The sequence below is a fragment of the Schistocerca serialis genome, chromosome 4, assembly GCF_023864345.2.
Source record: "Schistocerca serialis cubense isolate TAMUIC-IGC-003099 chromosome 4, iqSchSeri2.2, whole genome shotgun sequence".
NCBI classification, from domain to species: Eukaryota; Metazoa; Arthropoda; class Insecta; order Orthoptera; family Acrididae; genus Schistocerca; species Schistocerca serialis.
Window position 1 is genome coordinate 251,719,885 of NC_064641.1, and position 25,007 is coordinate 251,744,891.

General features: G+C 35.4%; 1 protein-coding gene across 1 annotated transcript in view; it reads left to right on the forward strand.

Moving 5' to 3' along the window:
* The window catches only part of LOC126473843 (drebrin-like protein B), a 211,286-nt gene extending 205,359 nt beyond the window's left edge, over positions 1-5,927 (forward strand). Inside the window, exon 11 of the mRNA XM_050101173.1 lies at positions 2,998-5,927. Within this exon, the coding sequence (XP_049957130.1) occupies positions 2,998-3,137 (140 nt within the window). The 3' untranslated portion in view covers positions 3,138-5,927. The remainder of the gene's footprint in view (positions 1-2,997) is intronic.
* Positions 5,928-25,007: the final 19,080 nt, after the last annotated feature.

Sequence of the window (25,007 nt, forward strand, 5' to 3'; positions counted from 1 at the left end):
TCCATGGTTCATGGGGGTAGGTTTTTAGTCTTGGGTGTGTGAAATTTTTCAGTTGATTTCAAACATTTTGATGAGATTACAACAGAGAAATGTGGAAAATTTCAGGTTTATTTCAGTTTATCTTCATCTGAGTGAACTAATGTATTGCTTCCTACCATGTATATATTAAAAAGACCATGAAGGTACAAATTAGAGAGGTTTGAGCTCACACGGAGTCTTATCAGGATTCATTCTTACCACAAAACATTCATGAATGGTACTGGAAAATGGGGAAACAGCAGTTCTACACAAACTACCATCCACTACACACCAGACGAGAAAGTGAGTTAATATTGCATTGTCACCTATTTCTGAGCTATGTTGAAAGTTTAATGTCACTAGCTCATCAACAAGTTAGTTTGAAAGCAATTGCAAAATTCGTACTGAAGAGGCAAACACACAAGGAAGCAGCCTAATAAAAATGTGATAAAACAAAATTACTGTCAATGCAAAGGAGGATTTCAGGAAAGGAAAATAAATTGAAAATCTGTCTTCAGTTTCCAAAAACTTGTTTTTGAAGCTATAATGGATAATTAACTATAATTTTGTTCATTTTTGGACCTTTGCGAAGCTTTCAGCCTTATAAATTATGATCTTCTACTTTAAAACTATATAATTATGGTGGCCATGGTGTTGTCTAGAAGTGATTCAAGTCATACTTGTCTGATAAGAAACAAAGAGCTGAAATTAGTCAGGAAAGTAAAGTGGAAACCCATTTTAGGGTATAGTCAGATTCATCAAAAGACTCATATTATAATTTTTTAGAATTTTAGGCAGATGAACATGTAAATGTGGGAAAAACTTGTAGAAACGCGTAACAAAAAGTTAAGCAGGTGGTATTGTGTGTTAAGAATACTCAAAAATTGCTGGAAAGTGTTTAAGTGCTTATCACGCCTAATTGTATAGCCTACTAAGATGTAGTATACTGTTCTGGGGAAATACAACTTTCACAAAACTCTCCATGCAATATATCCTATGTTCCTGTAACCCTCCTGGCCTCAGCCTTTGTTAGCCATTGTCTTCACCCATCTAGCTCCTTCCCTGTTCCCATTCCAGCGCTACACAGCCATCTATTCCACCAACACACCCAGTCTTTTTACTTCTCTCCTTCTCCACAATCCCCCCCCCCCCCCCCCCCTCCTGCACCTCTCCCCTGCCCTCCGTCTAATCTCTCGAAAGCCAGCACTTCACCATCCCCCATCCCTACCCTGCTATCCCTCCCCCTCCCTGCCCCAACCTACTCCTTACCCACATCCAGTTGCCTGCTGCTGCTCATAGCGTTGCTTGAGCTGCCGGATGTGTGGTCATACATAAGTGAGTTGCATTTGTGTGTGTGTGTGTGTGTGTGTGTGTGTGTGTGTGTGTGTGGGTGGGTGGGTGTGTGTGGGTGGGTGGGTGGGTGGGTGGTCAGTTTTTGCCAAAGGCCTTGTTGGCCGAAACCTTATTTTGTGAGAGTCTTTCTGTTGCGCCTATCTGTGACTCAGTAACTCCGCTATATGGTGAGCAGCAACTATCCTTTACATAATTTTGTTACTTTCACAAAACAATCATTTAAACTTTTGAAGAAACATGTAAGATTGATATAGGAATCTTGTAGAGGTAGTCTTAAATAATTAAATATCATGAACCAGTGAGCTGTGTTTATATTTGAAAGAATTTGTTTCATTAAGAGTCAGAGAGTTTTCAATTTTGGAAACTGAGGTTCACAATTATGAAACAGTGGATACGGATGATGTTCATAGCAATGTATACACAAAAACAATTTATCAGGATGGAGTATTATATAAATTGATAAATTCTTTTCAGTGCATTGTCACATAAGATCAAAAGAATACCAAACTTAAATACATAGTGTGTCATAATTTTATTGTTTTCTCAAATGAATTCTTCACACACTGTCTTTTGATCTCAGACTAATCCATCAATACCATGAAATATGCCCCAAAAAATTCCAGAGTGATGTGGTTTCTGCAATCGCCAATTTAAGTTTTTGAAGACTCTACCTCTATGATGGTATTGAGGACTGTCCCTAGTTTAATATGTAATTTCTAGCCAAAAATTCATGATTGACTACATGAAACTGCTTTTTTAAGCTTTCGGTGCTTTTTGTTCATTTTTATCTCCCATTGTAAATTAAATTTAATCACATAGTTCCATTGTTTTAAAGCATTTATAGGTGTTATTAAGATAAAAAGTACCTCCACAACTGAGTTGCTTAATAAGGAATACCGTTTGGCTTTCATGTACTGTTGATATCTATTTTATGGATCGTGGTGTAGCAGCATTAACAGTCAGATTCATTATGTGAACAAAAAGTTTGAAATGTCCAGGATTCACCCTATTCATCACACAAGACGGTCAGTATTTCTTCTATCAGCTTCTGAAGTGGTACTGAATACCCATTGGTTTGAAATGCAGCTGATGCCTATAAAAAATAACATTTCCTTCTACCCCCAATAAAAAGTGAATTCATTTTGTTTGTTCTGCATAGGAAATAAGAAATTTTAGATAGAAGACTGATGTATAGTTACTAGTTGAAACCTACATATCTCTAAGAAGAAAGAGAAAGATGGTGTACTATGAAAAGGTCAACATGAGTCATGTAGAGAAGAGTAAGTCTTGCCCCTTCAAGAATTAGGACAGGCACACAAAATGGGAAAAGAATCTCAGGTTGGATTACTTTGTTATAGTCCTTTTCCAAACCATATTGGCAGATATTGGTGTGGTATCTTCAGATTTTCCTCTGTTGATTCTTTTCCCAGTTCCTGAATGCAGAACTAATGCTCTGTTTCTAATATATGCTATGTTATTTGGATATTAAGGAAAGTCATAATAGTAGCAGTTACATTTGCATCCATATAAACCAGTTTTATTAATTTTTCTATGTGGAATGTTATCAGATATTAAAATGTAATTGTGCACATTATAAACAAGTCAAGCGTTATGTTTGCTTTGCAGCCGATGCTACAGAAATAACTTTTGACCCTGGTGATATAATTACACATATTGATCAGATTGATGAAGGCTGGTGGCAAGGACTTGGACCTGATGGAACATTTGGTCTCTTCCCGGCAAATTACGTGGAACTGATTGACTGAGCTGCTGGCATGTATACATGGCAATTATACTGTTGATGTTCTGTGCATTGTATTAGTAAGGATCATTTGAAAGATATCCATTTTATAGATTTTATTATTTTCACTGTTATTGTGCACTTTTGATTGTGACGGTACATTTGCATTCAGAAAAAGATGTGTGAAACTAGAGAGTATGAGTTTCTGTCTTTGTAATAATTTTGTTTGAGCATTACTGTGAAACAGGATAAGTCTTTGCATAGGATGTCAGGTTATTCCATTTCAGATACACTATAGCACTGCTCAATAGACTGACTGACTGTTGACATTCATAGGTTCTTCCAGCAGTGTGATACTTCTGTAATTGTCTTGCAGCTCACACAGGTGACCACATATACATATTTGCTCAAGTTTTGGGAAGAATTTTTGATGCATCTCAAATTTGAATTGTTATGTGAGTCATTTGGGTAGAATTGTTATGCGAGTCATTTGGGTACAGCAAGTTGTAGCAATTTGTAATTCATATCCCAATGGGCATTATGATGAGAGGGACACATGTTGCGTCACAAGAAATAATTGTTAAAGAGATACATTTAAGTAGATAGTATTTTAACATATTTATGGAGTGTTAAGTAACAAGTGTTGTAAAACTATGTTATTGCTTTGCAAATGACTGTTAAACATTATACCCTTCATTTTTCTTCATGGTGAGTTCTTAAAGTTGGAGATGATATGTGTTGTTATTGTTGCTGGACACACATTTTGATGCTAGAGGGTATAGCACAGTCGCTAACTAAGTGCATGAGAATAGTACAGCAGCATGTTCATTTGTAGAAGACAATCCTGAGATCACAACAAGTCAAAATGTTGTATCTTGACAAAGTGAAGTGTGTGCCTTGAAGGACAGCAATGTATTTTGAAAATACTTAAATTGTAGTCTTAAAGGGCAATTTCCCTTCCATTTGAATGAGTTCTTAAACACCTTGATTTGTTTGTCTGCTAGGCAAGACAAGGCCTTTGTCACTGAGAGCACACTACACTGATCTTGTTTATGAGGAATGTGTTATACATACTCATTGTAAAAGATTTTCCTTCTTTTGTGTTAGTTAGCATCTTGGTTTTCTGCAACTGTTGGAGAGCACCTGTCCTGAATAGATGATAACACAAACATAGGCTTACCATTGATCACTTGTTTTATTAATGTCTTGTCATTATGACAACCTGCTACATCAACAGAGAGATACAGAGTGAAAATTACAATAAAGAATCCTTGTCCGTACTATCAGTTTCCCAAAATTCTTAATCTGAATCAAAATGCCTACAGTCTTTAACTTTTATATGAAGCAATTGTAATTTTCTCTTTTTCTGTTTTTACTACCGATTCCAAAAATTTTAGTTAGAATTCAGACTCATAAACAAATATTTTACTTTGTAATACACATGGTAGTTACAGGGAAAACATACAGTTATACATCAACATAGTCAAGTATGTAAATGTGTCAAGAGATACTTTTTGCATCTATATATGAATGTGATAGTCTTCCTGTGGCCTAAAATGGAACTTGAACAATCCACATTTCACCATCTGTTCTTTCAGTCTTCTTTGTATACATAGATACACTCAAGCTATACCTGTTGTAACTACAAATAATGATGAAAAAGAACACTTGTGTTATACAGGGCAAGATGATTGCTGTATATGATGTAATTTTGCTTGCCTAACAGTTCTGTAGCAAGAAGTTTGAAAAAAAAAAACAAGTTAGTGATACTTAATCTGTGTATTCAACATGATGCATAACCTGTGTTTATATGTCCGTGAATAAACAGTAAATTAGAACTGAGTTGGAAACAACTTCAAATTTTATGTTATAGTTGACACTGATACAAAATCTCACTAGGACAAAACATCAAAGTTAGAAATTGTATTAGGCCATTACTTTTACACTCAGTGATGCTTGTACAAAACCTTCATCCTTGTTAGTGATTAAATGAGCCTTTTGTGCAATTTTTCTTTTACTGTTCATATCTGTAATGAGTTCATTTTACAGTTAAAATAATTTATTTAATTTTGTATGTACACTTTCAGGCATTGCTTAGTTGTCATTTCAGTATGAAAGTGCACCTGCAACAGTATTATGTCTCACTTTATAGTTCTAGATTGAACTGTGTAACAGACTGAGTATTACATAAATGTGTGTGTGTTCATTGCAAAATCTTCAGTCCATGAACTATCCAAGCATATTTTCAATCTGTTATTTATTCTTGCCTTAAGACCCCAATGAAGCAAAAACATATAACTCGACAGAAAACAGCAATTTCAGAGTATGTTATATTGCTGTGGCAGTTTCTATGCATCTTAAGTTTTATTTAAGACATGAAGTTACTGTCTTTGATGTTGTACATACATGTGTTACATTCTGCCATTTTTTTTTTCTTTTTGGAAATAGAAAACTTCTTTTTAACTGAAAATTCTTTGCAGATGCAATTTCACTGTGTATATTTTCTCTGTTGGTAATCTATTTGCAAGTCAAACTCAGCAGATATTGTCAAGTTGAGTGTTGTATTTAAATCATGTGTGAGACTTTCTAAATATCTTTGTTTGGCTCTTCATATTTACTGCTGTTAATCTGACTTTAATAATTTTGTATGGTTAGGGATTTAATCACAAAGGCAGTCACTATTTTAAGTTTTATCATAACTAAAATATAACATTTAAATTAAAAAAAAGCCTGAAACTGTATTTTGGAGATTGAAGTATTACAAATTTCATCGTATTCATTAGACTGTAACAAATAAAGTATGAAATCGCCATGAGACTGTGTTTTCCTGTATAGAATACACACCCAGAATTTCGATGCCTGAAGGAAAATGTTCATTCAGTTGAAGTGTCTTAAACTCTCAGTGTAAGACAGTAAAGAAAATACTTTTGTAGTGCTCTCCAATTTACTGTTCAATAATTTTGGAGTTTAGTTCAAACCAAAAATAATCCCTAATTATAGATTTGTTGTTGATGTTTATATTGTAACAAAATTTTTTATGTTTCCATTCTTGTGTAATTACAAGGATCCCACATGAACTATGGACATTGCCACTATGGGATGGCTTGCATGCCTCATTGAGATAGGTAGCTGCTTCATAGGTGTGACATTGAGGGGATATGATTCCTAAAAGGGAGCTGCAGGCTTCACAGGAGTTGAGAGACAATATTGTAAATGTCTGTCTGTTACAGGATCCTAGAGCATATTCTAAGCTCAGACATTGTGACATTCTTAGAGGAAAACATGTTCTCTCAAAGAATCAGCTTGGTTTCAGGAAAAGTCACTTGTGTGAAAAACAGCTTGCTTTATTCATACAAACAATCTTGCAAAACCATAGGTGCAGGTTATTACAGCCTTCCCTTCTATTACTATGAGAAACCATATTCAAGTGCACTTTTTAGATAGTCTGACTTCAGTGTAGTGAAACCATTTCAAAAGATAAGGAAGTTTGAGTAATAGTCATCACTTTACTTGTGTGTTTCTTGTTGCTACTTGTCAATAATGTGACTTGTTGAAAATATGGCCCACTTAGAAGAACCATTTTTTACATCCAGGTGGTATAGCTGGGTTTTTATTTCAAATTTGGACACTGCTTGTTACGATCTTGTTTAATTTTCTCCATTTTATATTTCCACATCACATAACAAATCAGTCTAAATTCTGCTACAAAAACTAACAACATTTAGGTAGAACAGACCACAGCTCGCACCATAACAAGAAGTTAACTCAAGGAAGAACATAGATAATACAAGCTTTTCCAATTCAGCAATCTTACAATCAAATTTACATCCAAAGGGGTTACGTATATGATTAATCTTTTGGTTTACAAAAGTTTTCTGAATAAATTACAAAAATAGTTATGATGACAACAATTTTGCATGTAATTACAACTTCAAATTAAATTGGAAATAAGAAAAATAATTATGTTTTCTGAAAATACATTTTTTTTAAACTCATGTTTTATTTCTGTTTATAAAAATATCAGCTCATTTTAGTTATCTCATCAAAACTACGGTAACACAAGATTATAATTTGGGTATTGTTGGATTATGTTACCAATTTACTGCACGTCTTGCATACTAAAATGTGTTACAAAAAAGGTGCACTGACCAATTCCAGTACAAGGTGGACACACAGATTTCCAAAAGGTGTTACACTCTGTACCCTATTGTCAACTACTAACCGGAATATTTTTGCAGGCATGTGATTGCTCAATGAATATTTGATTGCTAGAACCTAGTACATTGTAGTGGATGGTGAATAGGGAAGTGGAAATGGAAATGGATTAATAATTGCTTGAGTAATTGGAAAAATTGATTGGATAGAATAGGTAAGAAAATTTTAAAGGTAATTTATGAATTGTTCACAATCTTGGGTAAGTTTTAACTGATATGAATATCAACAAGCCTTGAATATCATTACCTTCAAGGTCAATAAACATAATTTGCATTACATACTGCTGCTTCCAGTAGTGTGTGGTACCAAATAATCATTGCAACCATTCAAATTGCCAATCTGTATATAAGTTCTTAAACACACAAAGCACAGTATTTTTAGTGTAAGTAAACCAAGTTCAATAGCTGCTTTTCGAGTCTCAGTCATTACCTTCACATTAATTCCATTGTGTGTAGTCTTGAGTGTGACAGTGTTGATGCAGGAACACTCCTCCAGACACTGCGTTAATTATTCTTGTCTGCACTGAACCTCTAGATGTGGGATCTCAGCGGCTAGTGAAATAATGAACAGATAGGAGTTGAACTTACAAACATGTGAATAAATACTCCTTTTCTGCTAAATTTTTATAATACTTTTAATGAATGCTTAAAAATACACATTTTTAACAGTGCGGGTACGACGAATCCAAGCATATGTTCGCATGCTACCTCTTCCCGAAACAAAAGGATGAAGATACATGAATTAATAAATTGAAGAGCATATTTCTTACTTTTTCATACAGGTATTTAATGATGTATCAAAACATTATTCTTGCTACAAACCAACTCGTTAATTTACTTTTGGCAGTGTCTTTGGTGTATAGCTCATTCAGTTTGCATATAGCTTATATATAAGAAAAGAAAAGAAAGAAAAATAATATGATTCAGTGCAGTTGCCCCCCCCTCCCCCACTGTACACTGACATCATACAGAGGTGCACAGTGGCTGAGCTTATTTTTCTATTTCAGGTTACACACACACACACACACACACACCCTCTCTCTCTCTCTCTCTCTCTCTCTCTCTCTCTCTCTCTTTCTCTCTCTCTCTCTCTTCAAGGTTTAAAATTAAGGAATTAAACAGTTTTATGATAAGTTTTCTCTCCCAATAAACTGCATGCTGTAACTGCATAGTCCCAATGATTGTCATTCAGCATCTGCACTGTGTCTAGCTTGCGAAGTATGTGCACGCAGCCCAACGTCTTTTATCATCACAGTTCACACTCACATGTACAGTATGAGGCCTGTGTGTGTGTGTGTGTGTGTGTGTTGACAGTGGCTTTCACTGCATAGATTCATGAAGCTCATGTTCAACATTGTTATCCTTTGTGAAATCTTCAATTTGGTGATAACTGGTTTCCATATCATTGACCCAAGGAATTTATTTCACCTCGTCGCTCTCAATTTTTTAGTGGGGAGTCCAGCTGTACATCCAACATCTGTTGACAAGGTAAGTTCCTTGCTGCTTTTACGGCGTTTTCAAGCACAGAAAATTCATTTTACACGAAGTATTGCCATTTTTAGTTTACCACACGCACACCCACATATTGTTTTAACACATGTACACTTAACACTTTGCAGCCAGGTTTCATATGTTTTTGTGCTTTTCTTTTTGAGCATCTTTCATACAGTTGCATCACACAAAGTGTCTGTAGTGTCCTTTTCGCAAACTGTAAACATAACATAATAAAATACAAATACAATTACAAAATACACTTACCCTATTCATTTGCTGACATGCCATTGTCATCACCCATATACATAATTGTCTGTAACATATTCTCTGCCCTTTTTGTATATAGGGTTATTGCTTGTCGTATGGTTTTAGTACATTTTGTCAGAGCTCATTTTTGTTACATTATTTGATTCCAATTATATGGGTACACATTTTACTCTCATTTGGTTATACATTCTTCATATAACATTCATACAGTAATAGATTCCGTTTTCGTTTATGGCATATACTGACATACATTTCATTTCAATTTACAGTGACTTCTTGTCAGAGGATATTTATCAATTCAAAAAGAATCAAAGAAGTAAATAATAGTCACCACAATAGATACTACACACCGCTCAGATAACTATGCATGGTCTAACCTCTCTAGCATTCTCCAGGAAGGATCTACACACTACAGGTTTGTGGAAATTCCATGGAAAGGCATAAGCTCACTTATGTCTCGTTACTAGACTTAACTGTGATCCCAAGAACAAAACAGTTTATTGTTTCTAGGCAAGACTCAAATCTGATGATACCAATGTATCCAATATTTATTCAGTGTTTAAAAGTCCTGCTCACTATTTACTTGTTATGTTCATTGTATGAAGGATAACCATTTCATGTGCTGAGGTTTACAGAGTTGTATCATCAATACAGTATGTTACGCGTAATGAGCATAAAACAGTCTTTACATAAGCAACAAACATGCATAAAAATTTCAATGTAATTCAGGTGTTTGACACTTTCATGGGTAGTCAACAATCACAGTAGTTAGAGTTTGACCCCTTGATTATTTGATAGTACTCAACCTTAGTTCAGCATCATGATATGTGACATACTGCAACTGTTTTCTTCTTCACATACTTTCACATTATACATATAATAAATTTACAAGTGTGTTTACTTGTGGTGCAGTCCTTTCTTATGTTTATATAGTACCGTCAAACGGGATGATTTTGGACACGGGAGAATTCGGACAGTATGGCTTATTTGCTCTTTGCCACTGCATAGAAACAAAGAGTTACTTATTTTAATGTCTGTGAGCCAGTTATTTTAAGCGTAAGATTGCATTTATTGCTTTCCACAACTTTTATTTTGCGTCAGTTGTTTCCCTATGTGAATAATTGACGAACAGTCTCAGTGTTAAAAATCCATGCATTATCATAAAGTGGAAACTTTCTATTGTTGCGCCGAGCGAGAAGTTATTGTAACCGCAATTGTCGATGCGCTTTGTAGCTAACAGCATTGAGACAATTTCTGTACAAGTTTGTCTAGTTTCTCGTGCAAGGTTATAAAATAATGACGGTTTTTGTAAAACTGTATGAGGTGATTTTGGACAATGCCAAGAACATATAAGAGCAGGAGAGGTGCTACAGTACAGTGTAATTATGACCCGGAACTTTTAGATAAAGCTGTCTGGGATATTCAGAGTGATAAATTATCATACAGGTATGGTATACCTAAATCAACCCTACAAAATAAAGTGCAGGAAGCACATCTGAAAAAAATGGGAGGACAGCCAGTGCTAAATAAAGAAGAAGAAGAAATGTTGAAGCAAGGTATCTTGAGGGTTACACATTGGTGATTTCCCTTCACTAAATTGGATATTAGATATTTAGTTAAAGGCTACCTTGATAAATCTGGCTGAAAAGAGAAGAAATTTCGTAATAATTTACCAGGAGAAGAATGGGTGCATTTATTCCTCAAATGACAGTCAGAAGATCTTTCCGTTTGCTTAAGCGAAAATATTAAACAAGCTCATGCAGAAGTGAACAAAGAGACTGTTAAGATGTTTTTCTCCAATATCAACGCAAAGCTGGAAAATTTCCCACCTACCAACATGATCAATGTGTAAAATGTCACCAAAATCAAATAAAAATCATGTAGGATTTTAAATGAAGGCAGTTAATGTCTGAATTCGCCCTCTATATAATGTAACTTTGGACAGAGATTTAAAAAACACATGTGTCTGAAATCACCCCAATCCATGGAGTGATTTCGGACACTTTATTTAACTGCCTCAGATAAATATACCTACACATACCCTTTCTGGTTCTGGAATATTTTATTTGTCACACATATATCCTACCACTTCCATAACAATAAATTTAATCTAACAATATATACGAAAGTTACAATCAAAATAACAACAAAACTGTCCGAAATCACCCCATTTGACGGTACCTAACACTCTACAAACATTTATCTTTCTTCACTTTAGCACGTGTCTATGCATCATTCCCTGGAAGAAAAAAACTTAATATTAACTTAAAACTAAATCTTCATAGATAAATGTATAGTGGCTTGATGGCTACTAATACTTTACTCATATATTCAACCATGTATTCATTCACTTCAGTGTGCAGTCACATTATGACCAAACTTATTTCATATCATGTGTTCGTGTCTACTTTCCTTATAAATCTGAAAGATGTGTATTAGAGGCATGGTGCGACCTCTTATTCAGTTTGCCACTTATATTGTACTCTCTTGTTTACCTTCAGCAAAACTTTTCTCGTCTATCAAGTATGGTTAGTGCATGCACTTCAATTTACAGCATTTGCCAATGCCGCTTTGATTATCATTACCATAGGTCTGTGTGGGGTAAGGTTGCCGTCCGTGTTGTACTATGAATCCGTTGTTCACTTGTTGGTCTGTAAATACCTGTGGCACTATCTGTGTATTAACAGGCTTGTATTGTACTGGTCTCTCTTTGTATATCAAATCTATTGAATCCAGTACAGAGAGAAAGTATTGGGTGTCATGTTCCGGAATCGTAATGCGATTTTCCGTAATGTGGCTAGGTAGATGGCTCTTTAAAACTTTCGGCGCATCTACTTGAGATACTGGGTTCGTCCAGTATCTGGTTTTATTCAAATATTTTTCAAAATAGCCCCTTAAGCTTCCATGTTGTCTATTGAATGGAGCTGGGTTGAATACTTCATGTCTGAGCCCTCTTGTACGGCCTCAGTCCAACATTTGTCCAGAAAGGCTCTCTCAAACTGTTCACGGTTGTGGAAATGTTCTGCCATGTCCGTAGCCCATAGCAGAACATCACCCTGTGTGTATCCAATAACAAATGAAATTTTTTGGGCTTTGGTCCAGGTATGAGGTAAAACATTTCGAAATGCTCTGACAAAGACCATGGGATTTGTTGTTTTCCCTGCAGAGGTAAATACCAGAAACTGTCGATGACTAAGTAATCCTTCATCTGCAAGTAATGTTGATAAATATGCCGCACTGTCAGTGACAGGTGTGTTTATGTTCGTTTGTGACGTAGTTCATGGCAACTGCACTCACTCGACAGGTACAGCTGCTGGCAAGTGTTATCGCATTCTACAACCTTCACTATTATCCTTCGATAGGCTAGCCACGTATTGTGGCTAATCAGTGAAAGTATGTAACTTCTCTAAAAGCATGGGTTTGTTTTCTGTAAAATGTTCTTTTGGAATGTTAGTAGTTTTACCAATACTGCCTCATAACCTTTCCTCTGCTTCCTTTAAACCTGAATATATTTTAGCTAGAAACTGACTTCCTTTCTCTTTTGCAGCTGTTTCTACTGTACCTAAATAAATCTTCCACTCTGATACTACCTTTTGAGCAAGGTTGCTGCCCTTATCCAGCATCCCGGCTTCAGCTTTTTCAATTATTTCCTTTACATCTGCACACATCTTACCTCTCTGTTTTTTGGCAAATTTTGACTCTAAACTTAACTGGTCCACTCTTAGACTTAACTTTTGCACTTCTGTAGGCAATTTTTTGCAGTCGTCTTGCAGCTCACTGACTGCGTCCATCACATTTTGTCCTGACGCATTCACTTGGGACTGCGTCCGTCACATTTTGTCCTGACGCATTCACTTGGGACTGCGTCTCCTGAATTTGAGAATATACTTCACTAAGGTTTTGTAACTCACCTGCAAGTTGTTCCTGTTTATCGCTATGGCTGATACTCTTTCCATTAATGTATTTATATTGTGGCATATGTTGGTAATTATTTCTTGTTTCAGTTGTTTACCTAGCTCTGTCAATTTCTCGGATAGTTCGTCAGATAATTGAGTGCGTATAGTTTTGCTCACCTCACCTCACTGAACTGTTGACTAATACTATTCTTGAAATTTACATTTTGGAATGTAAACTGTTGTCCTATATTTTCCTGATGTTTTGTGAACTGCTGTGTCATACCCTTAAGTTGTGTGTCACACTTTCCTGAAATTTCTGTTGTTTTCTAAACTTGTGTTATTTTGTGCATGAATTTTGTCGAATTGTATGTCTCACTAGTACTTACATTGTTTTTACGGACTGTTTCTTGTTCTTGCATTTTCGATGTCGTGAGCAAGTAATCAACGGAATTTTCACTGTTGCACCCCTCAGTTTCACTATTTAAAAAATGTTTCCCGTTGAGAACTGAGAAATTATCTCATCAAGTGTCATAAAAGTGACATCATGATTAGTTATATTACCAGTGTCATCATTTATTGATAGTAGGATGCCAACCTCATTGTTTCGATTGCCATCAGCATTACCTTCAACTGTTACCCAGCTCAGATTTCCGACATCTTGGCATATTGCATTTTGTAATTAATTTTCAACAATGCCAATTTCCTTTGACTCCATTGTGAACACTTTTAATAAAATTATGAATAAAATTTTTTGAAAATGAAATGTCTGTGTCAGTACTTTTCAATTGAAGTAGGTTTAGCTGTGTATTCACTAATGAACCTGGTTATTGTGTAACACAGTCTTATAGAATTTACATGACTCATCTTGCACTTCAAGGATGACTTTGTACAAACTCTTGTCTTTTCTTTAAAAATGCACTTTCCATAAAGGATGTTAATTGGAAAGAAAAGAGATTGTCTACTGCTTGCTGAAAATTCTCTCGGCGCCATCCTTTAAACGGTTGCCGTTGAATAGTGGTGTGGAAATGGAAATGGATTAATAATTGCTTGAGTAATTGGAAAAATTGATTGGATAGAATAGGTAAGAAAATTTTAAAGGTAATTTATGAATTGTTCACAATCTTGGGTAAGTTTTAACTGATATGAATATCAACAAGCCTTGAATATCATTACCTTCAAGGTCAATAAACATAATTTGCATTACATACTGCTGCTTCCAGTAGTGTGTGGTACCAAATAATCATTGCAACCATTCAAATTGCCAATCTGTATATAAGTTCGTATACACACAAAGCACAGTATTTTTAGTGTAAGTAAACCAAGTTCAATAACTGCTTTTCGAGTCCCAGTCATTACCTTCACATTAATTCCATTGTGTGTAGTCTTGAGTGTGACAGTGTTGATGCAGGAACACTCCTCCAGACACTGCGTTAATTATTCTTGTCTGCACTGAACCTCTAGATGTGGGATCTCAGCGGCTAGTGAAATAATGAACAGATAGGAGTTGAACTTACAAACATGTGAATAAATACTCCTTTTCTGCTAAATTTTTATAATACTTTTAATGAATGCTTAAAAATACACATTTTTAACAGTGCGGGTACGACGAATCCAAGCATATGTTCGCATGCTACCTCTTCCCGAAACAAAAGGATGAAGATACATGAATTAATAAATTGAAGAGCATATTTCTTACTTTTTCATACAGGTATTTAATGATGTATCAAAACATTATTCTTGCTACAAACCAACTCGTTAATTTACTTTTGGCAGTGTCTTTGGTGTATAGCTCATTCAGTTTGCATATAGCTTATATATAAGAAAAGAAAAGAAAGAAAAATAATATGATTCAGTGCAGTTGCCCCCCCCTCCCCCACTGTACACTGACATCATACAGAGGTGCACAGTGGCTGAGCTTATTTTTCTATTTCAGGTTACAAACACACACACACACACACACACACACACACACACACACACACACACACCCTCTCTCTCTCTCTCTCTCTCTCTCTCTCTCTATCTCTCTTTCTCTCTCTCTCTCTCTCTCTCTCTTCAAGGTTTAAAATTAAGGAATTAAACAGTTTTATGATAAGTTTTCTCTCCCAATAAACTGCATGCTGTAACTGCATAGTCCCAATGATTGTCATTCAGCATCTGCACTGTGTCTAGCTTGCGAAGTATGTGCACGCAGCCCAACGTCTTTTATCATCACAGTTCACACTCACATGTACAGTATGAGGCCTGTGTGTGTGTGTGTGTGTGTGTGTGTGTGTGTGTGTGTGTGTGTTGACAGTGGCTTTCACTGCATAGATTCATGAAGCTCATGTTCAACATTGTTATCCTTTGTGAAATCTTCAATTTGGTGATAACTGGTTTCCATATCATTGACCCAAGGAATTTATTTCACCTCGTCGCTCTCAATTTTTTAGTGGGGAGTCCAGCTGTACATCCAACATCTGTTGACAAGGTAAGTTCCTTGCTGCTTTTACGGCGTTTTCAAGCACAGAAAATTCATTTTACACGAAGTATTGCCATTTTTAGTTTACCACACGCACACCCACATATTGTTTTAACACATGTACACTTAACACTTTGCAGCCAGGTTTCATATGTTTTTGTGCTTTTCTTTTTGAGCATCTTTCATACAGTTGCATCACACAAAGTGTCTGTAGTGTCCTTTTCGCAAACTGTAAACATAACATAATAAAATACAAATACAATTACAAAATACACTTACCCTATTCATTTGCTGACATGCCATTGTCATCACCCATATACATAATTGTCTGTAACATATTCTCTGCCCTTTTTGTATATAGGGTTATTGCTTGTCGTATGGTTTTAGTACATTTTGTCAGAGCTCATTTTTGTTACATTATTTGATTCCAATTATATGGGTACACATTTTACTCTCATTTGGTTATACATTCTTCATATAACATTCATACAGTAATAGATTCCGTTTTCGTTTATGGCATATACTGACATACATTTCATTTCAATTTACAGTGACTTCTTGTCAGAGGATATTTATCAATTCAAAAAGAATCAAAGAAGTAAATAATAGTCACCACAATAGATACTACACACCGCTCAGATAACTATGCATGGTCTAACCTCTCTAGCATTCTCCAGGAAGGATCTACACACTACAGGTTTGTGGAAATTCCATGGAAAGGCATAAGCTCACTTATGTCTCGTTACTAGACTTAACTGTGATCCCAAGAACAAAACAGTTTATTGTTTCTAGGCAAGACTCAAATCTGATGATACCAATGTATCCAATATTTATTCAGTGTTTAAAAGTCCTGCTCACTATTTACTTGTTATGTTCATTGTATGAAGGATAACCATTTCATGTGCTGAGGTTTACAGAGTTGTATCATCAATACAGTATGTTACGCGTAATGAGCATAAAACAGTCTTTACATAAGCAACAAACATGCATAAAAATTTCAATGTAATTCAGGTGTTTGACACTTTCATGGGTAGTCAACAATCACAGTAGTTAGAGTTTGACCCCTTGATTATTTGATAGTACTCAACCTTAGTTCAGCATCATGATATGTGACATACTGCAACTGTTTTCTTCTTCACATACTTTCACATTATACATATAATAAATTTACAAGTGTGTTTACTTGTGGTGCAGTCCTTTCTTATGTTTATATAGTACCGTCAAACGGGATGATTTTGGACACGGGAGAATTCAGACAGTATGGCTTATTTGCTCTTTGCCACTGCATAGAAACAAAGAGTTACTTATTTTAATGTCTGTGAGCCAGTTATTTTAAGCGTAAGATTGCATTTATTGCTTTCCACAACTTTTATTTTGCGTCAGTTGTTTCCCTATGTGAATAATTGACGAACAGTCTCAGTGTTAAAAATCCATGCATTATCATAAAGTGGAAACTTTCTATTGTTGCGCCGAGCGAGAAGTTATTGTAACCGCAATTGTCGATGCGCTTTGTAGCTAACAGCATTGAGACAATTTCTGTACAAGTTTGTCTAGTTTCTCGTGCAAGGTTATAAAATAATGACGGTTTTTGTAAAACTGTATGAGGTGATTTTGGACAATGCCAAGAACATATAAGAGCAGGAGAGGTGCTACAGTACAGTGTAATTATGACCCGGAACTTTTAGATAAAGCTGTCTGGGATATTCAGAGTGATAAATTATCATACAGGTATGGTATACCTAAATCAACCCTACAAAATAAAGTGCAGGAAGCACATCTGAAAAAAATGGGAGGACAGCCAGTGCTAAATAAAGAAGAAGAAGAAATGTTGAAGCAAGGTATCTTGAGGGTTACACATTGGTGATTTCCCTTCACTAAATTGGATATTAGATATTTAGTTAAAGGCTACCTTGATAAATCTGGCTGAAAAGAGAAGAAATTTCGTAATAATTTACCAGGAGAAGAATGGGTGCATTTATTCCTCAAATGACAGTCAGAAGATCTTTCCGTTTGCTTAAGCGAAAATATTAAACAAGCTCATGCAGAAGTGAACAAAGAGACTGTTAAGATGTTTTTCTCCAATATCAACGCAAAGCTGGAAAATTTCCCACCTACCAACATGATCAATGTGTAAAATGTCACCAAAATCAAATAAAAATCATGTAGGATTTTAAATGAAGGCAGTTAATGTCTGAATTCGCCCTCTATATACTGTAACTTTGGACAGAGATTTAAAAAACACATGTGTCTGAAATCACCCCAATCCATGGAGTGATTTCGGACACTTTATTTAACTGCCTCAGATAAATATACCTACACATACCCTTTCTGGTTCTGGAATATTTTATTTGTCACACATATATCCTACCACTTCCATAACAATAAATTTAATCTAACAATATATACGAAAGTTACAATCAAAATAACAACAAAACTGTCCGAAATCACCCCATTTGACGGTACCTAACACTCTACAAACATTTATCTTTCTTCACTTTAGCACGTGTCTATGCATCATTCCCTGGAAGAAAAAAACTTAATATTAACTTAAAACTAAATCTTCATAGATAAATGTATAGTGGCTTGATGGCTACTAATACTTTACTCATATATTCAACCATGTATTCATTCACTTCAGTGTGCAGTCACATTATGACCAAACTTATTTCATATCATGTGTTCGTGTCTACTTTCCTTATAAATCTGAAAGATGTGTATTAGAGGCATGGTGCGACCTCTTATTCAGTTTGCCACTTATATTGTACTCTCTTGTTTACCTTCAGCAAAACTTTTCTCGTCTATCAAGTATGGTTAGTGCATGCACTTCAATTTACAGCATTTGCCAATGCCGCTTTGATTATCATTACCATAGGTCTGTGTGGGGTAAGGTTGCCGTCCGTGTTGTACTATGAATCCGTTGTTCACTTGTTGGTCTGTAAATACCTGTGGCACTATCTGTGTATTAACAGGCTTGTATTGTACTGGTCTCTCTTTGTATATCAAATCTATTGAATCCAGTACAGAGAGAAAGTATTGGGTGTCATGTTCCGGAATCGTAATGCGATTTTCCGTAATGTGGCTAGGTAGATGGCTCTTTAAAACTTTCGGCGCATCTACTTGAGATACTGGGTTCGTCCAGTATCTGGTTTTATTCAAATATTTTTCAAAATAGCCCCTTAAGCTTCCATGTTGTCTATTGAATGGAGCTGGGTTGAATACTTCATGTCTGAGCCCTCTTGTACGGCCTCAGTCCAACATTTGTCCAGAAAGGCTCTCTCAAACTGTTCACGGTTGTGGAAATGTTCTGCCATGTCCGTAGCCCATAGCAGAACATCACCCTGTGTGTATCCAATAACAAATGAAATTTTTTGGGCTTTGGTCCAGGTATGAGGTAAAACATTTCGAAATGCTCTGACAAAGACCATGGGATTTGTTGTTTTCCCTGCAGAGGTAAATACCAGAAACTGTCGATGACTAAGTAATCCTTCATCTGCAAGTAATGTTGATAAATATGCCGCACTGTCAGTGACAGGTGTGTTTATGTTCGTTTGTGACGTAGTTCATGGCAACTGCACTCACTCGACAGGTACAGCTGCTGGCAAGTGTTATCGCATTCTACAACCTTCACTATTATCCTTCGATAGGCTAGCCACGTATTGTGGCTAATCAGTGAAAGTATGTAACTTCTCTAAAAGCATGGGTTTGTTTTCTGTAAAATGTTCTTTTGGAATGTTAGTAGTTTTACCAATACTGCCTCATAACCTTTCCTCTGCTTCCTTTAAACCTGAATATATTTTAGCTAGAAACTGACTTCCTTTCTCTTTTGCAGCTGTTTCTACTGTACCTAAATAAATCTTCCACTCTGATACTACCTTTTGAGCAAGATTGCTGCCCTTATCCAGCATCCCGGCTTCAGCTTTTTCAATTATTTCCTTTACATCTGCACACATCTTACCTCTCTGTTTTTTGGCAAATTTTGACTCTAAACTTAACTGGTCCACTCTTAGACTTAACTTTTGCACTTCTGTAGGCAAGTTTTTGCAGTCGTTTTGCAGCTCACTGACTGCGTCCGTCACATTTTGTCCTGACGCATTCACTTGGGACTGCGTCTCCTGAATTTGAGAATATACTTCACTAAGGTTTTGTAACTCACCTGCAAGTTGTTCCTGTTTATCGTCTATGGCTGATACTCTTTCCATTAATGTATTTATATTGTGTCATATGTTGGTAATTATTTCTTGTTTCAGTTGTTTACTAGCTCTGTCAATTTCTCGGATAGTTCGTCAGATAATTGAGTGCGTATAGTTTTGCTCACCTCACCTCACTGAACTGTTGACTAATACTATTCTTGAAATTTACATTTTGGAATGTAAACTGTTGTCCTATATTTTCCTGATGTTTTGTGAACTGCTGTGTCATACCCTTAAGTTGTTGTGTGTCACACTTTCCTGAAATTTCTGTTGTTTTCTAAACTTGTGTTATTTTTTGCATGAATTTTGTCGAATTGTATGTCTCACTAGTACTTACATTGTTTTTACGGACTGTTTCTTGTTCTTGCATTTTCGATGTCATGAGCAAGTAATCAACGGAATTTTCACTGTTGCACCCCTCAGTTTCACTATTTTAAAAATGTTTCCCATTGAGAACTGAGAAATTATCTCATCAAGTGTCATAAAAGTGACATCATGATTAGTTATATTACCAGTGTCATCATTTATTGATAGTAGGATGCCAACCTCATTGTTTCGATTGCCATCAGCATTACCTTCAACTGTTACCCAGCTCAGATTTCCGACATCTTGGCATATTGCATTTTGTAATTAATTTTCAACAATGCCAATTTCCTTTGACTCCATTGTGAACATTTTTTTTTAAAATTATGAATAAAATTTTTTGAAAATGAAATGTTGTCTGTGTCAGTACTTTTCAATTGAAGTAGGTTTAGCTGTGTATTCACTAATGAACCTGGTTATTGTGTAACACAGTCTTATAGAATTTACATGACTCATCTTGCGCTTCAAGGATGACTTTGTACAAACTCTTGTCTTTTCTTTAAAAATGCACTTTCCATAAAGGATGTTAATTGGAAAGAAAAGAGATTGTCTACTGCTTGCTGAAAATTCTCTCGGCGCCATCCTTTAAACGGTTGCCGTTGAATAGTGGTGTGGAAATGGAAATGGATTAATAATTGCTTGAATAATTGGAAAAATTGATTGGAAAGAATAGTTGAGTAAATTTTGAAGGTAATTTATGAATCTGTGCACAATCTTGGGTGAACATTAACTGATACCAATATCATCAGACCTTAAATATCATTACATTCAAGGTCAATAAACATAATTTTCAGTAGGTACTGCTGCTTGCAGTAGTGTGCAGTGCCAAGTAATCACTGCAACCATTGAAACTGTCGATCTGTCTTTAAGTTCTTAAACACACGAAGCACAATATTTTTAGTATAAGTAACCAAAGTTCAATAGATGCCTATAAAGTTTGAGTCATTACCTTCACATTAATTCCATAGTGTTAAGACTTGAGTGTGACAATGTCAATGCAGGAATGCTCCTCCAGATACGGTGTTAATTTTTCTTGTCTTGTCTTCTTGGCGAGTGAAATGATGAACAGATAGGAGTTGATCTTATAACTGTGTGAATAAATACATCTTTTCTAATAATTTTTTATTATACTTTTAATGAATGGTTAAAATATACATTTTTAACAGTTCTGGTATGACAGATCCAAACATATGTCTGTACGCTACCAGAAAAGGGTGAAGATACATGAATTAATAAATTTGTTCCATATAGATATTTAACTATGTATCAAAACATTATCCTTGCCACAAAACAACTTGTTAATTTACTTTTCGTGGCATCTTTGGTTTATAGCTCATTCAGTTTACATATAGCTTATATATAAGAATAGAAAAGAAAGAAAAATAATATCATTCAGTACAATTGCAAATGTCGTATAGAAAAAACAAAAGTAACATCAGATGTGCCCGTAAGAGGTATAACAGAACTTCTAGTTTTCTCAACATATACAAACAGTTATCAGATAGCATCAACACCACTGTAAGATTGTTAACTGTTCCTGTTGTCAACAGGAAAGTATTGTCATTGGACAATTATAAGTTAACGGAGAAATACTTGATCAAAATGATATGTTGGTAATGCAATGTATGCCCATGTAGCAACTGCAGCCATCATCTGGCGTGTGTTGTGTTAGTGTGGAGTGTCAACCCAAGTGCAAGTGTCAATTTTGACGTGTGCGCCAAGTAGTCCATGCGTTCCATTAGGGGCACTGGTTTTGTTCTCACAACGCACAGAACTGTTATTCCTTGTTTTGTTACGTTTTGTATGTTGGTTATTCTACGTTTTTTTGCCTTTAGTCTTGTATGGGTTCCAATCTACTATGTACCTAGTAATGCAAGCAGACATCAAGCTCACGATGCACAACTGATCTTGTCTAACATTCCTAGTCTCATGAACCTGATATTTAGCTTTCACCCTTGTGAGCTCTGTATTTAGCATTCTGCGATCAAATAAAGTTCCTTTGTTGTGTCGAAGATATTCTGCTGTACATGTTACTCCTGTAGAGGGCATAGTGTAGTCTCAAGGCCTGGTTCTCACACACAGCGGATAAACCCATAACAAAGGGAAAGAACCTGATTTTATCTGATTGCAAGATTAGTGGTGAACATGTTGAGCATACCACATCAAATAAATGTTTAGGGGTCATACAAAGAAATGATATGAAACAGAAGAGTCTTGTAAAATCAGTATTATCGATGGCAAATAAACGACAGACTTTTGTGATAGTTGTGGGGAAGTGTAGCTCATTTGTTAAGTAAATTGCTTACAAGGCACTCATGTGACCAATTCTATTGTGTTGTTTCAGCTTTTGCAGTTCTTATCTGTTAGACAAGAAAATCAACATTACATGAATGCAGAGATGCACTGCTAGGGTAATAGCTGGACAGGAGAGTCCCTATGAAAGTGTAATGTAAATCCTCGGTGAACTTAAACAGGAATCCTGAGAATAAACATAGTTCTCGCAAAATGCTCTTGGGTAAATGTGGAGACTTATATTCAAGGGAGCCTGTGTGACCATTCTGCTGCTATCATCTTATACCTCATATGGGGATCATAAAATTATAATAAAAGAAATTATGGTGCTGTAAGATATAGACAACACTTTTCCCCCATTCTTTATGTGTATAGCATGGGACATAAAATTGGTAGTATTAGTACAAAGTACACTTCTCCACGCAGTGTACATTGGCATGCATTGTATCTATGTACATGTAGAACTTCTTCGTGTTCTTATGTAACACAGTTTCTCTACATCATACAAGTCTTATGTATACTCTTGCCATCTATCTGCTCTTCTGGATTTAATAGAGATTGTCCAACTACACCTTGTACATTACCACTTTACAATTTACCTCTCTGAAGTAACTTTAAATCTTCTTATTTGTCATGCAAATTTTCCTACAATTAGACCTTTCTCAAGTATATTTACATGTTCGTCTCGTCCACTTTTATTTATCCTGTTCATGTGCCCAGCTAATTTCATTGCTAATCAACCTTCCTCACTCATAAGATATGTCTTTGTTCTTATTTTTGCGAGCTCAATCATTATGTGAGTTATCCACTACTTCTTCCCTCAGAATTTGCTATACCTATGCAATCATGTCCTCTTGTAATTATTTTCCTTTGTTACATCCTATGCCGCTTTACTCAGGTCACTGGTCACTATCTCAGAGAATTCCCAGTTTGTATTATTCTAACTTAAATTTTCCATATTCAACTTCAGAATAACACATTTTTCATTATCTTCTTGAATTCATTATGAGGTTATGATCTGTTCTGTATCCACACCTGTGTATTAAAACAGAAGGAATTTTACTTGCAGGGAACAAGGGAGTGGTTGGCTGAGATAAATTCATAAAGTGGGGAACACTGTTAATGATTTATTAATCTCACAAATACCAATGTAAACACAGCAGTCATTATTAAGAAGAAACAGTTGTCAAGCTGCAGTAAGTTATGTACAGTTACCGACATAAGATGACATATGATGATGTAATGTCTTTGATGTGGATTCAGTCCTATGGAATATGACAGCTGGTTTTGTATGTGTAAAGCAGAAGAATGAGATAATTACATGTGATATGTGACACCACATATGTGCTTGAAAATGACTTATCTTGGAGAGTTTAAAAAAAAAAAAAAAAAAAAGAGAGAGAGAGAGAAAGAATCAGCCAACCAGTTGTAAATAGGGTTTTATTGGAATACAAAACATATGTTTCAATTTTTTTTTTTTAATTGGCTTCTTCAGAAGGTGTTAATGACCCTAAAGTTACATTAGTGAGTACAAAAAATTTTAAGCAAAACAAAGAAGTAGCAATGTAGATGAAAAATTGTAAGATAAACTTACTCATTTGTTACACCACATGCTGATAAAGTATATTGAATAAAGTCAAATGGCTAATGTCATATGAGACATTCATCTTAAGAACACAAATAATCACAAGCCACGAAGTAAAACAGCAGCAACAGAGTATTTCATATGTGAAAATTAAATGCCAAGTGTATTATCACAATAGCATAAGGCTGTTATTGACATAAAAGTTGACTTGTATGTAATAAAATACAATGATAGCATGCCCATGACAAATTGCAGAAGTTAATTGCCCAAATGTACAGGGTCTAGTGCTAGTGAAAACTACATGCAGAGTGAAAACTGCATGCATGTAAGATTTGCACCTAGACTGCATTGAGTAGATTATATAATAGAAATAAAATAAGAAATTTGTGTCTTGTGTGAGGTCACAATTCATCTAATCTGATATACAATTATACAGATATAAAAGTGCATTTAAAAATTGAATCTGAAAACATTCTTGTAACTGAATAGGATTGTAATGACATTTTACTGTTCACGTAGTAAAAAGTGTTACCAAAAGTAGTAAATACTGTAATAAGGAAGGAAGGGATGATGATATATAAACTTTGTTAAAACCAGTAGGTAAGAGGAGTAACATTGTAATGATATTTCACTGTGTGTGTAGTAAATAGGGCTATTAAATGTAATAAATACTGTGGAGATTTGTAGGGGGGAGGGGGGGGGGGGGGAGACCAAGAAGTAAAGTTTGGGGGGGGGGGGGGCACCAAGAAGTAAAGTTTGTTAAAATCTAATTGATAAAATGGAGAAACTTCTGCTTAGCGTTAGAGGAGTTTACAATCGGCAGATGAAGCAGAACAGCCAACAGCTCCCAAATTAAAACTAGGCTCAATACATTACAAGAATGTGTAAAAAGGCTGAAAATAACACAGTGTATTTGTATAAATTGTCAGACAAATGAAAAACAGTATTAAAATACTGTAAAGAGAAAGTGTTTTGAGAAAAAAGACAAGGGAGTTCTTATTTGCCAGTTCCTGCTGATAATTCAAGACGTTACCATCTCCTTTAGCTAAATGCCTGAATGTGTCAAGTTATTATAACAAATCTAATTTCCAGCCTTTTACCTGTTTACACAGACTAATTGTTTCTTCCAATTT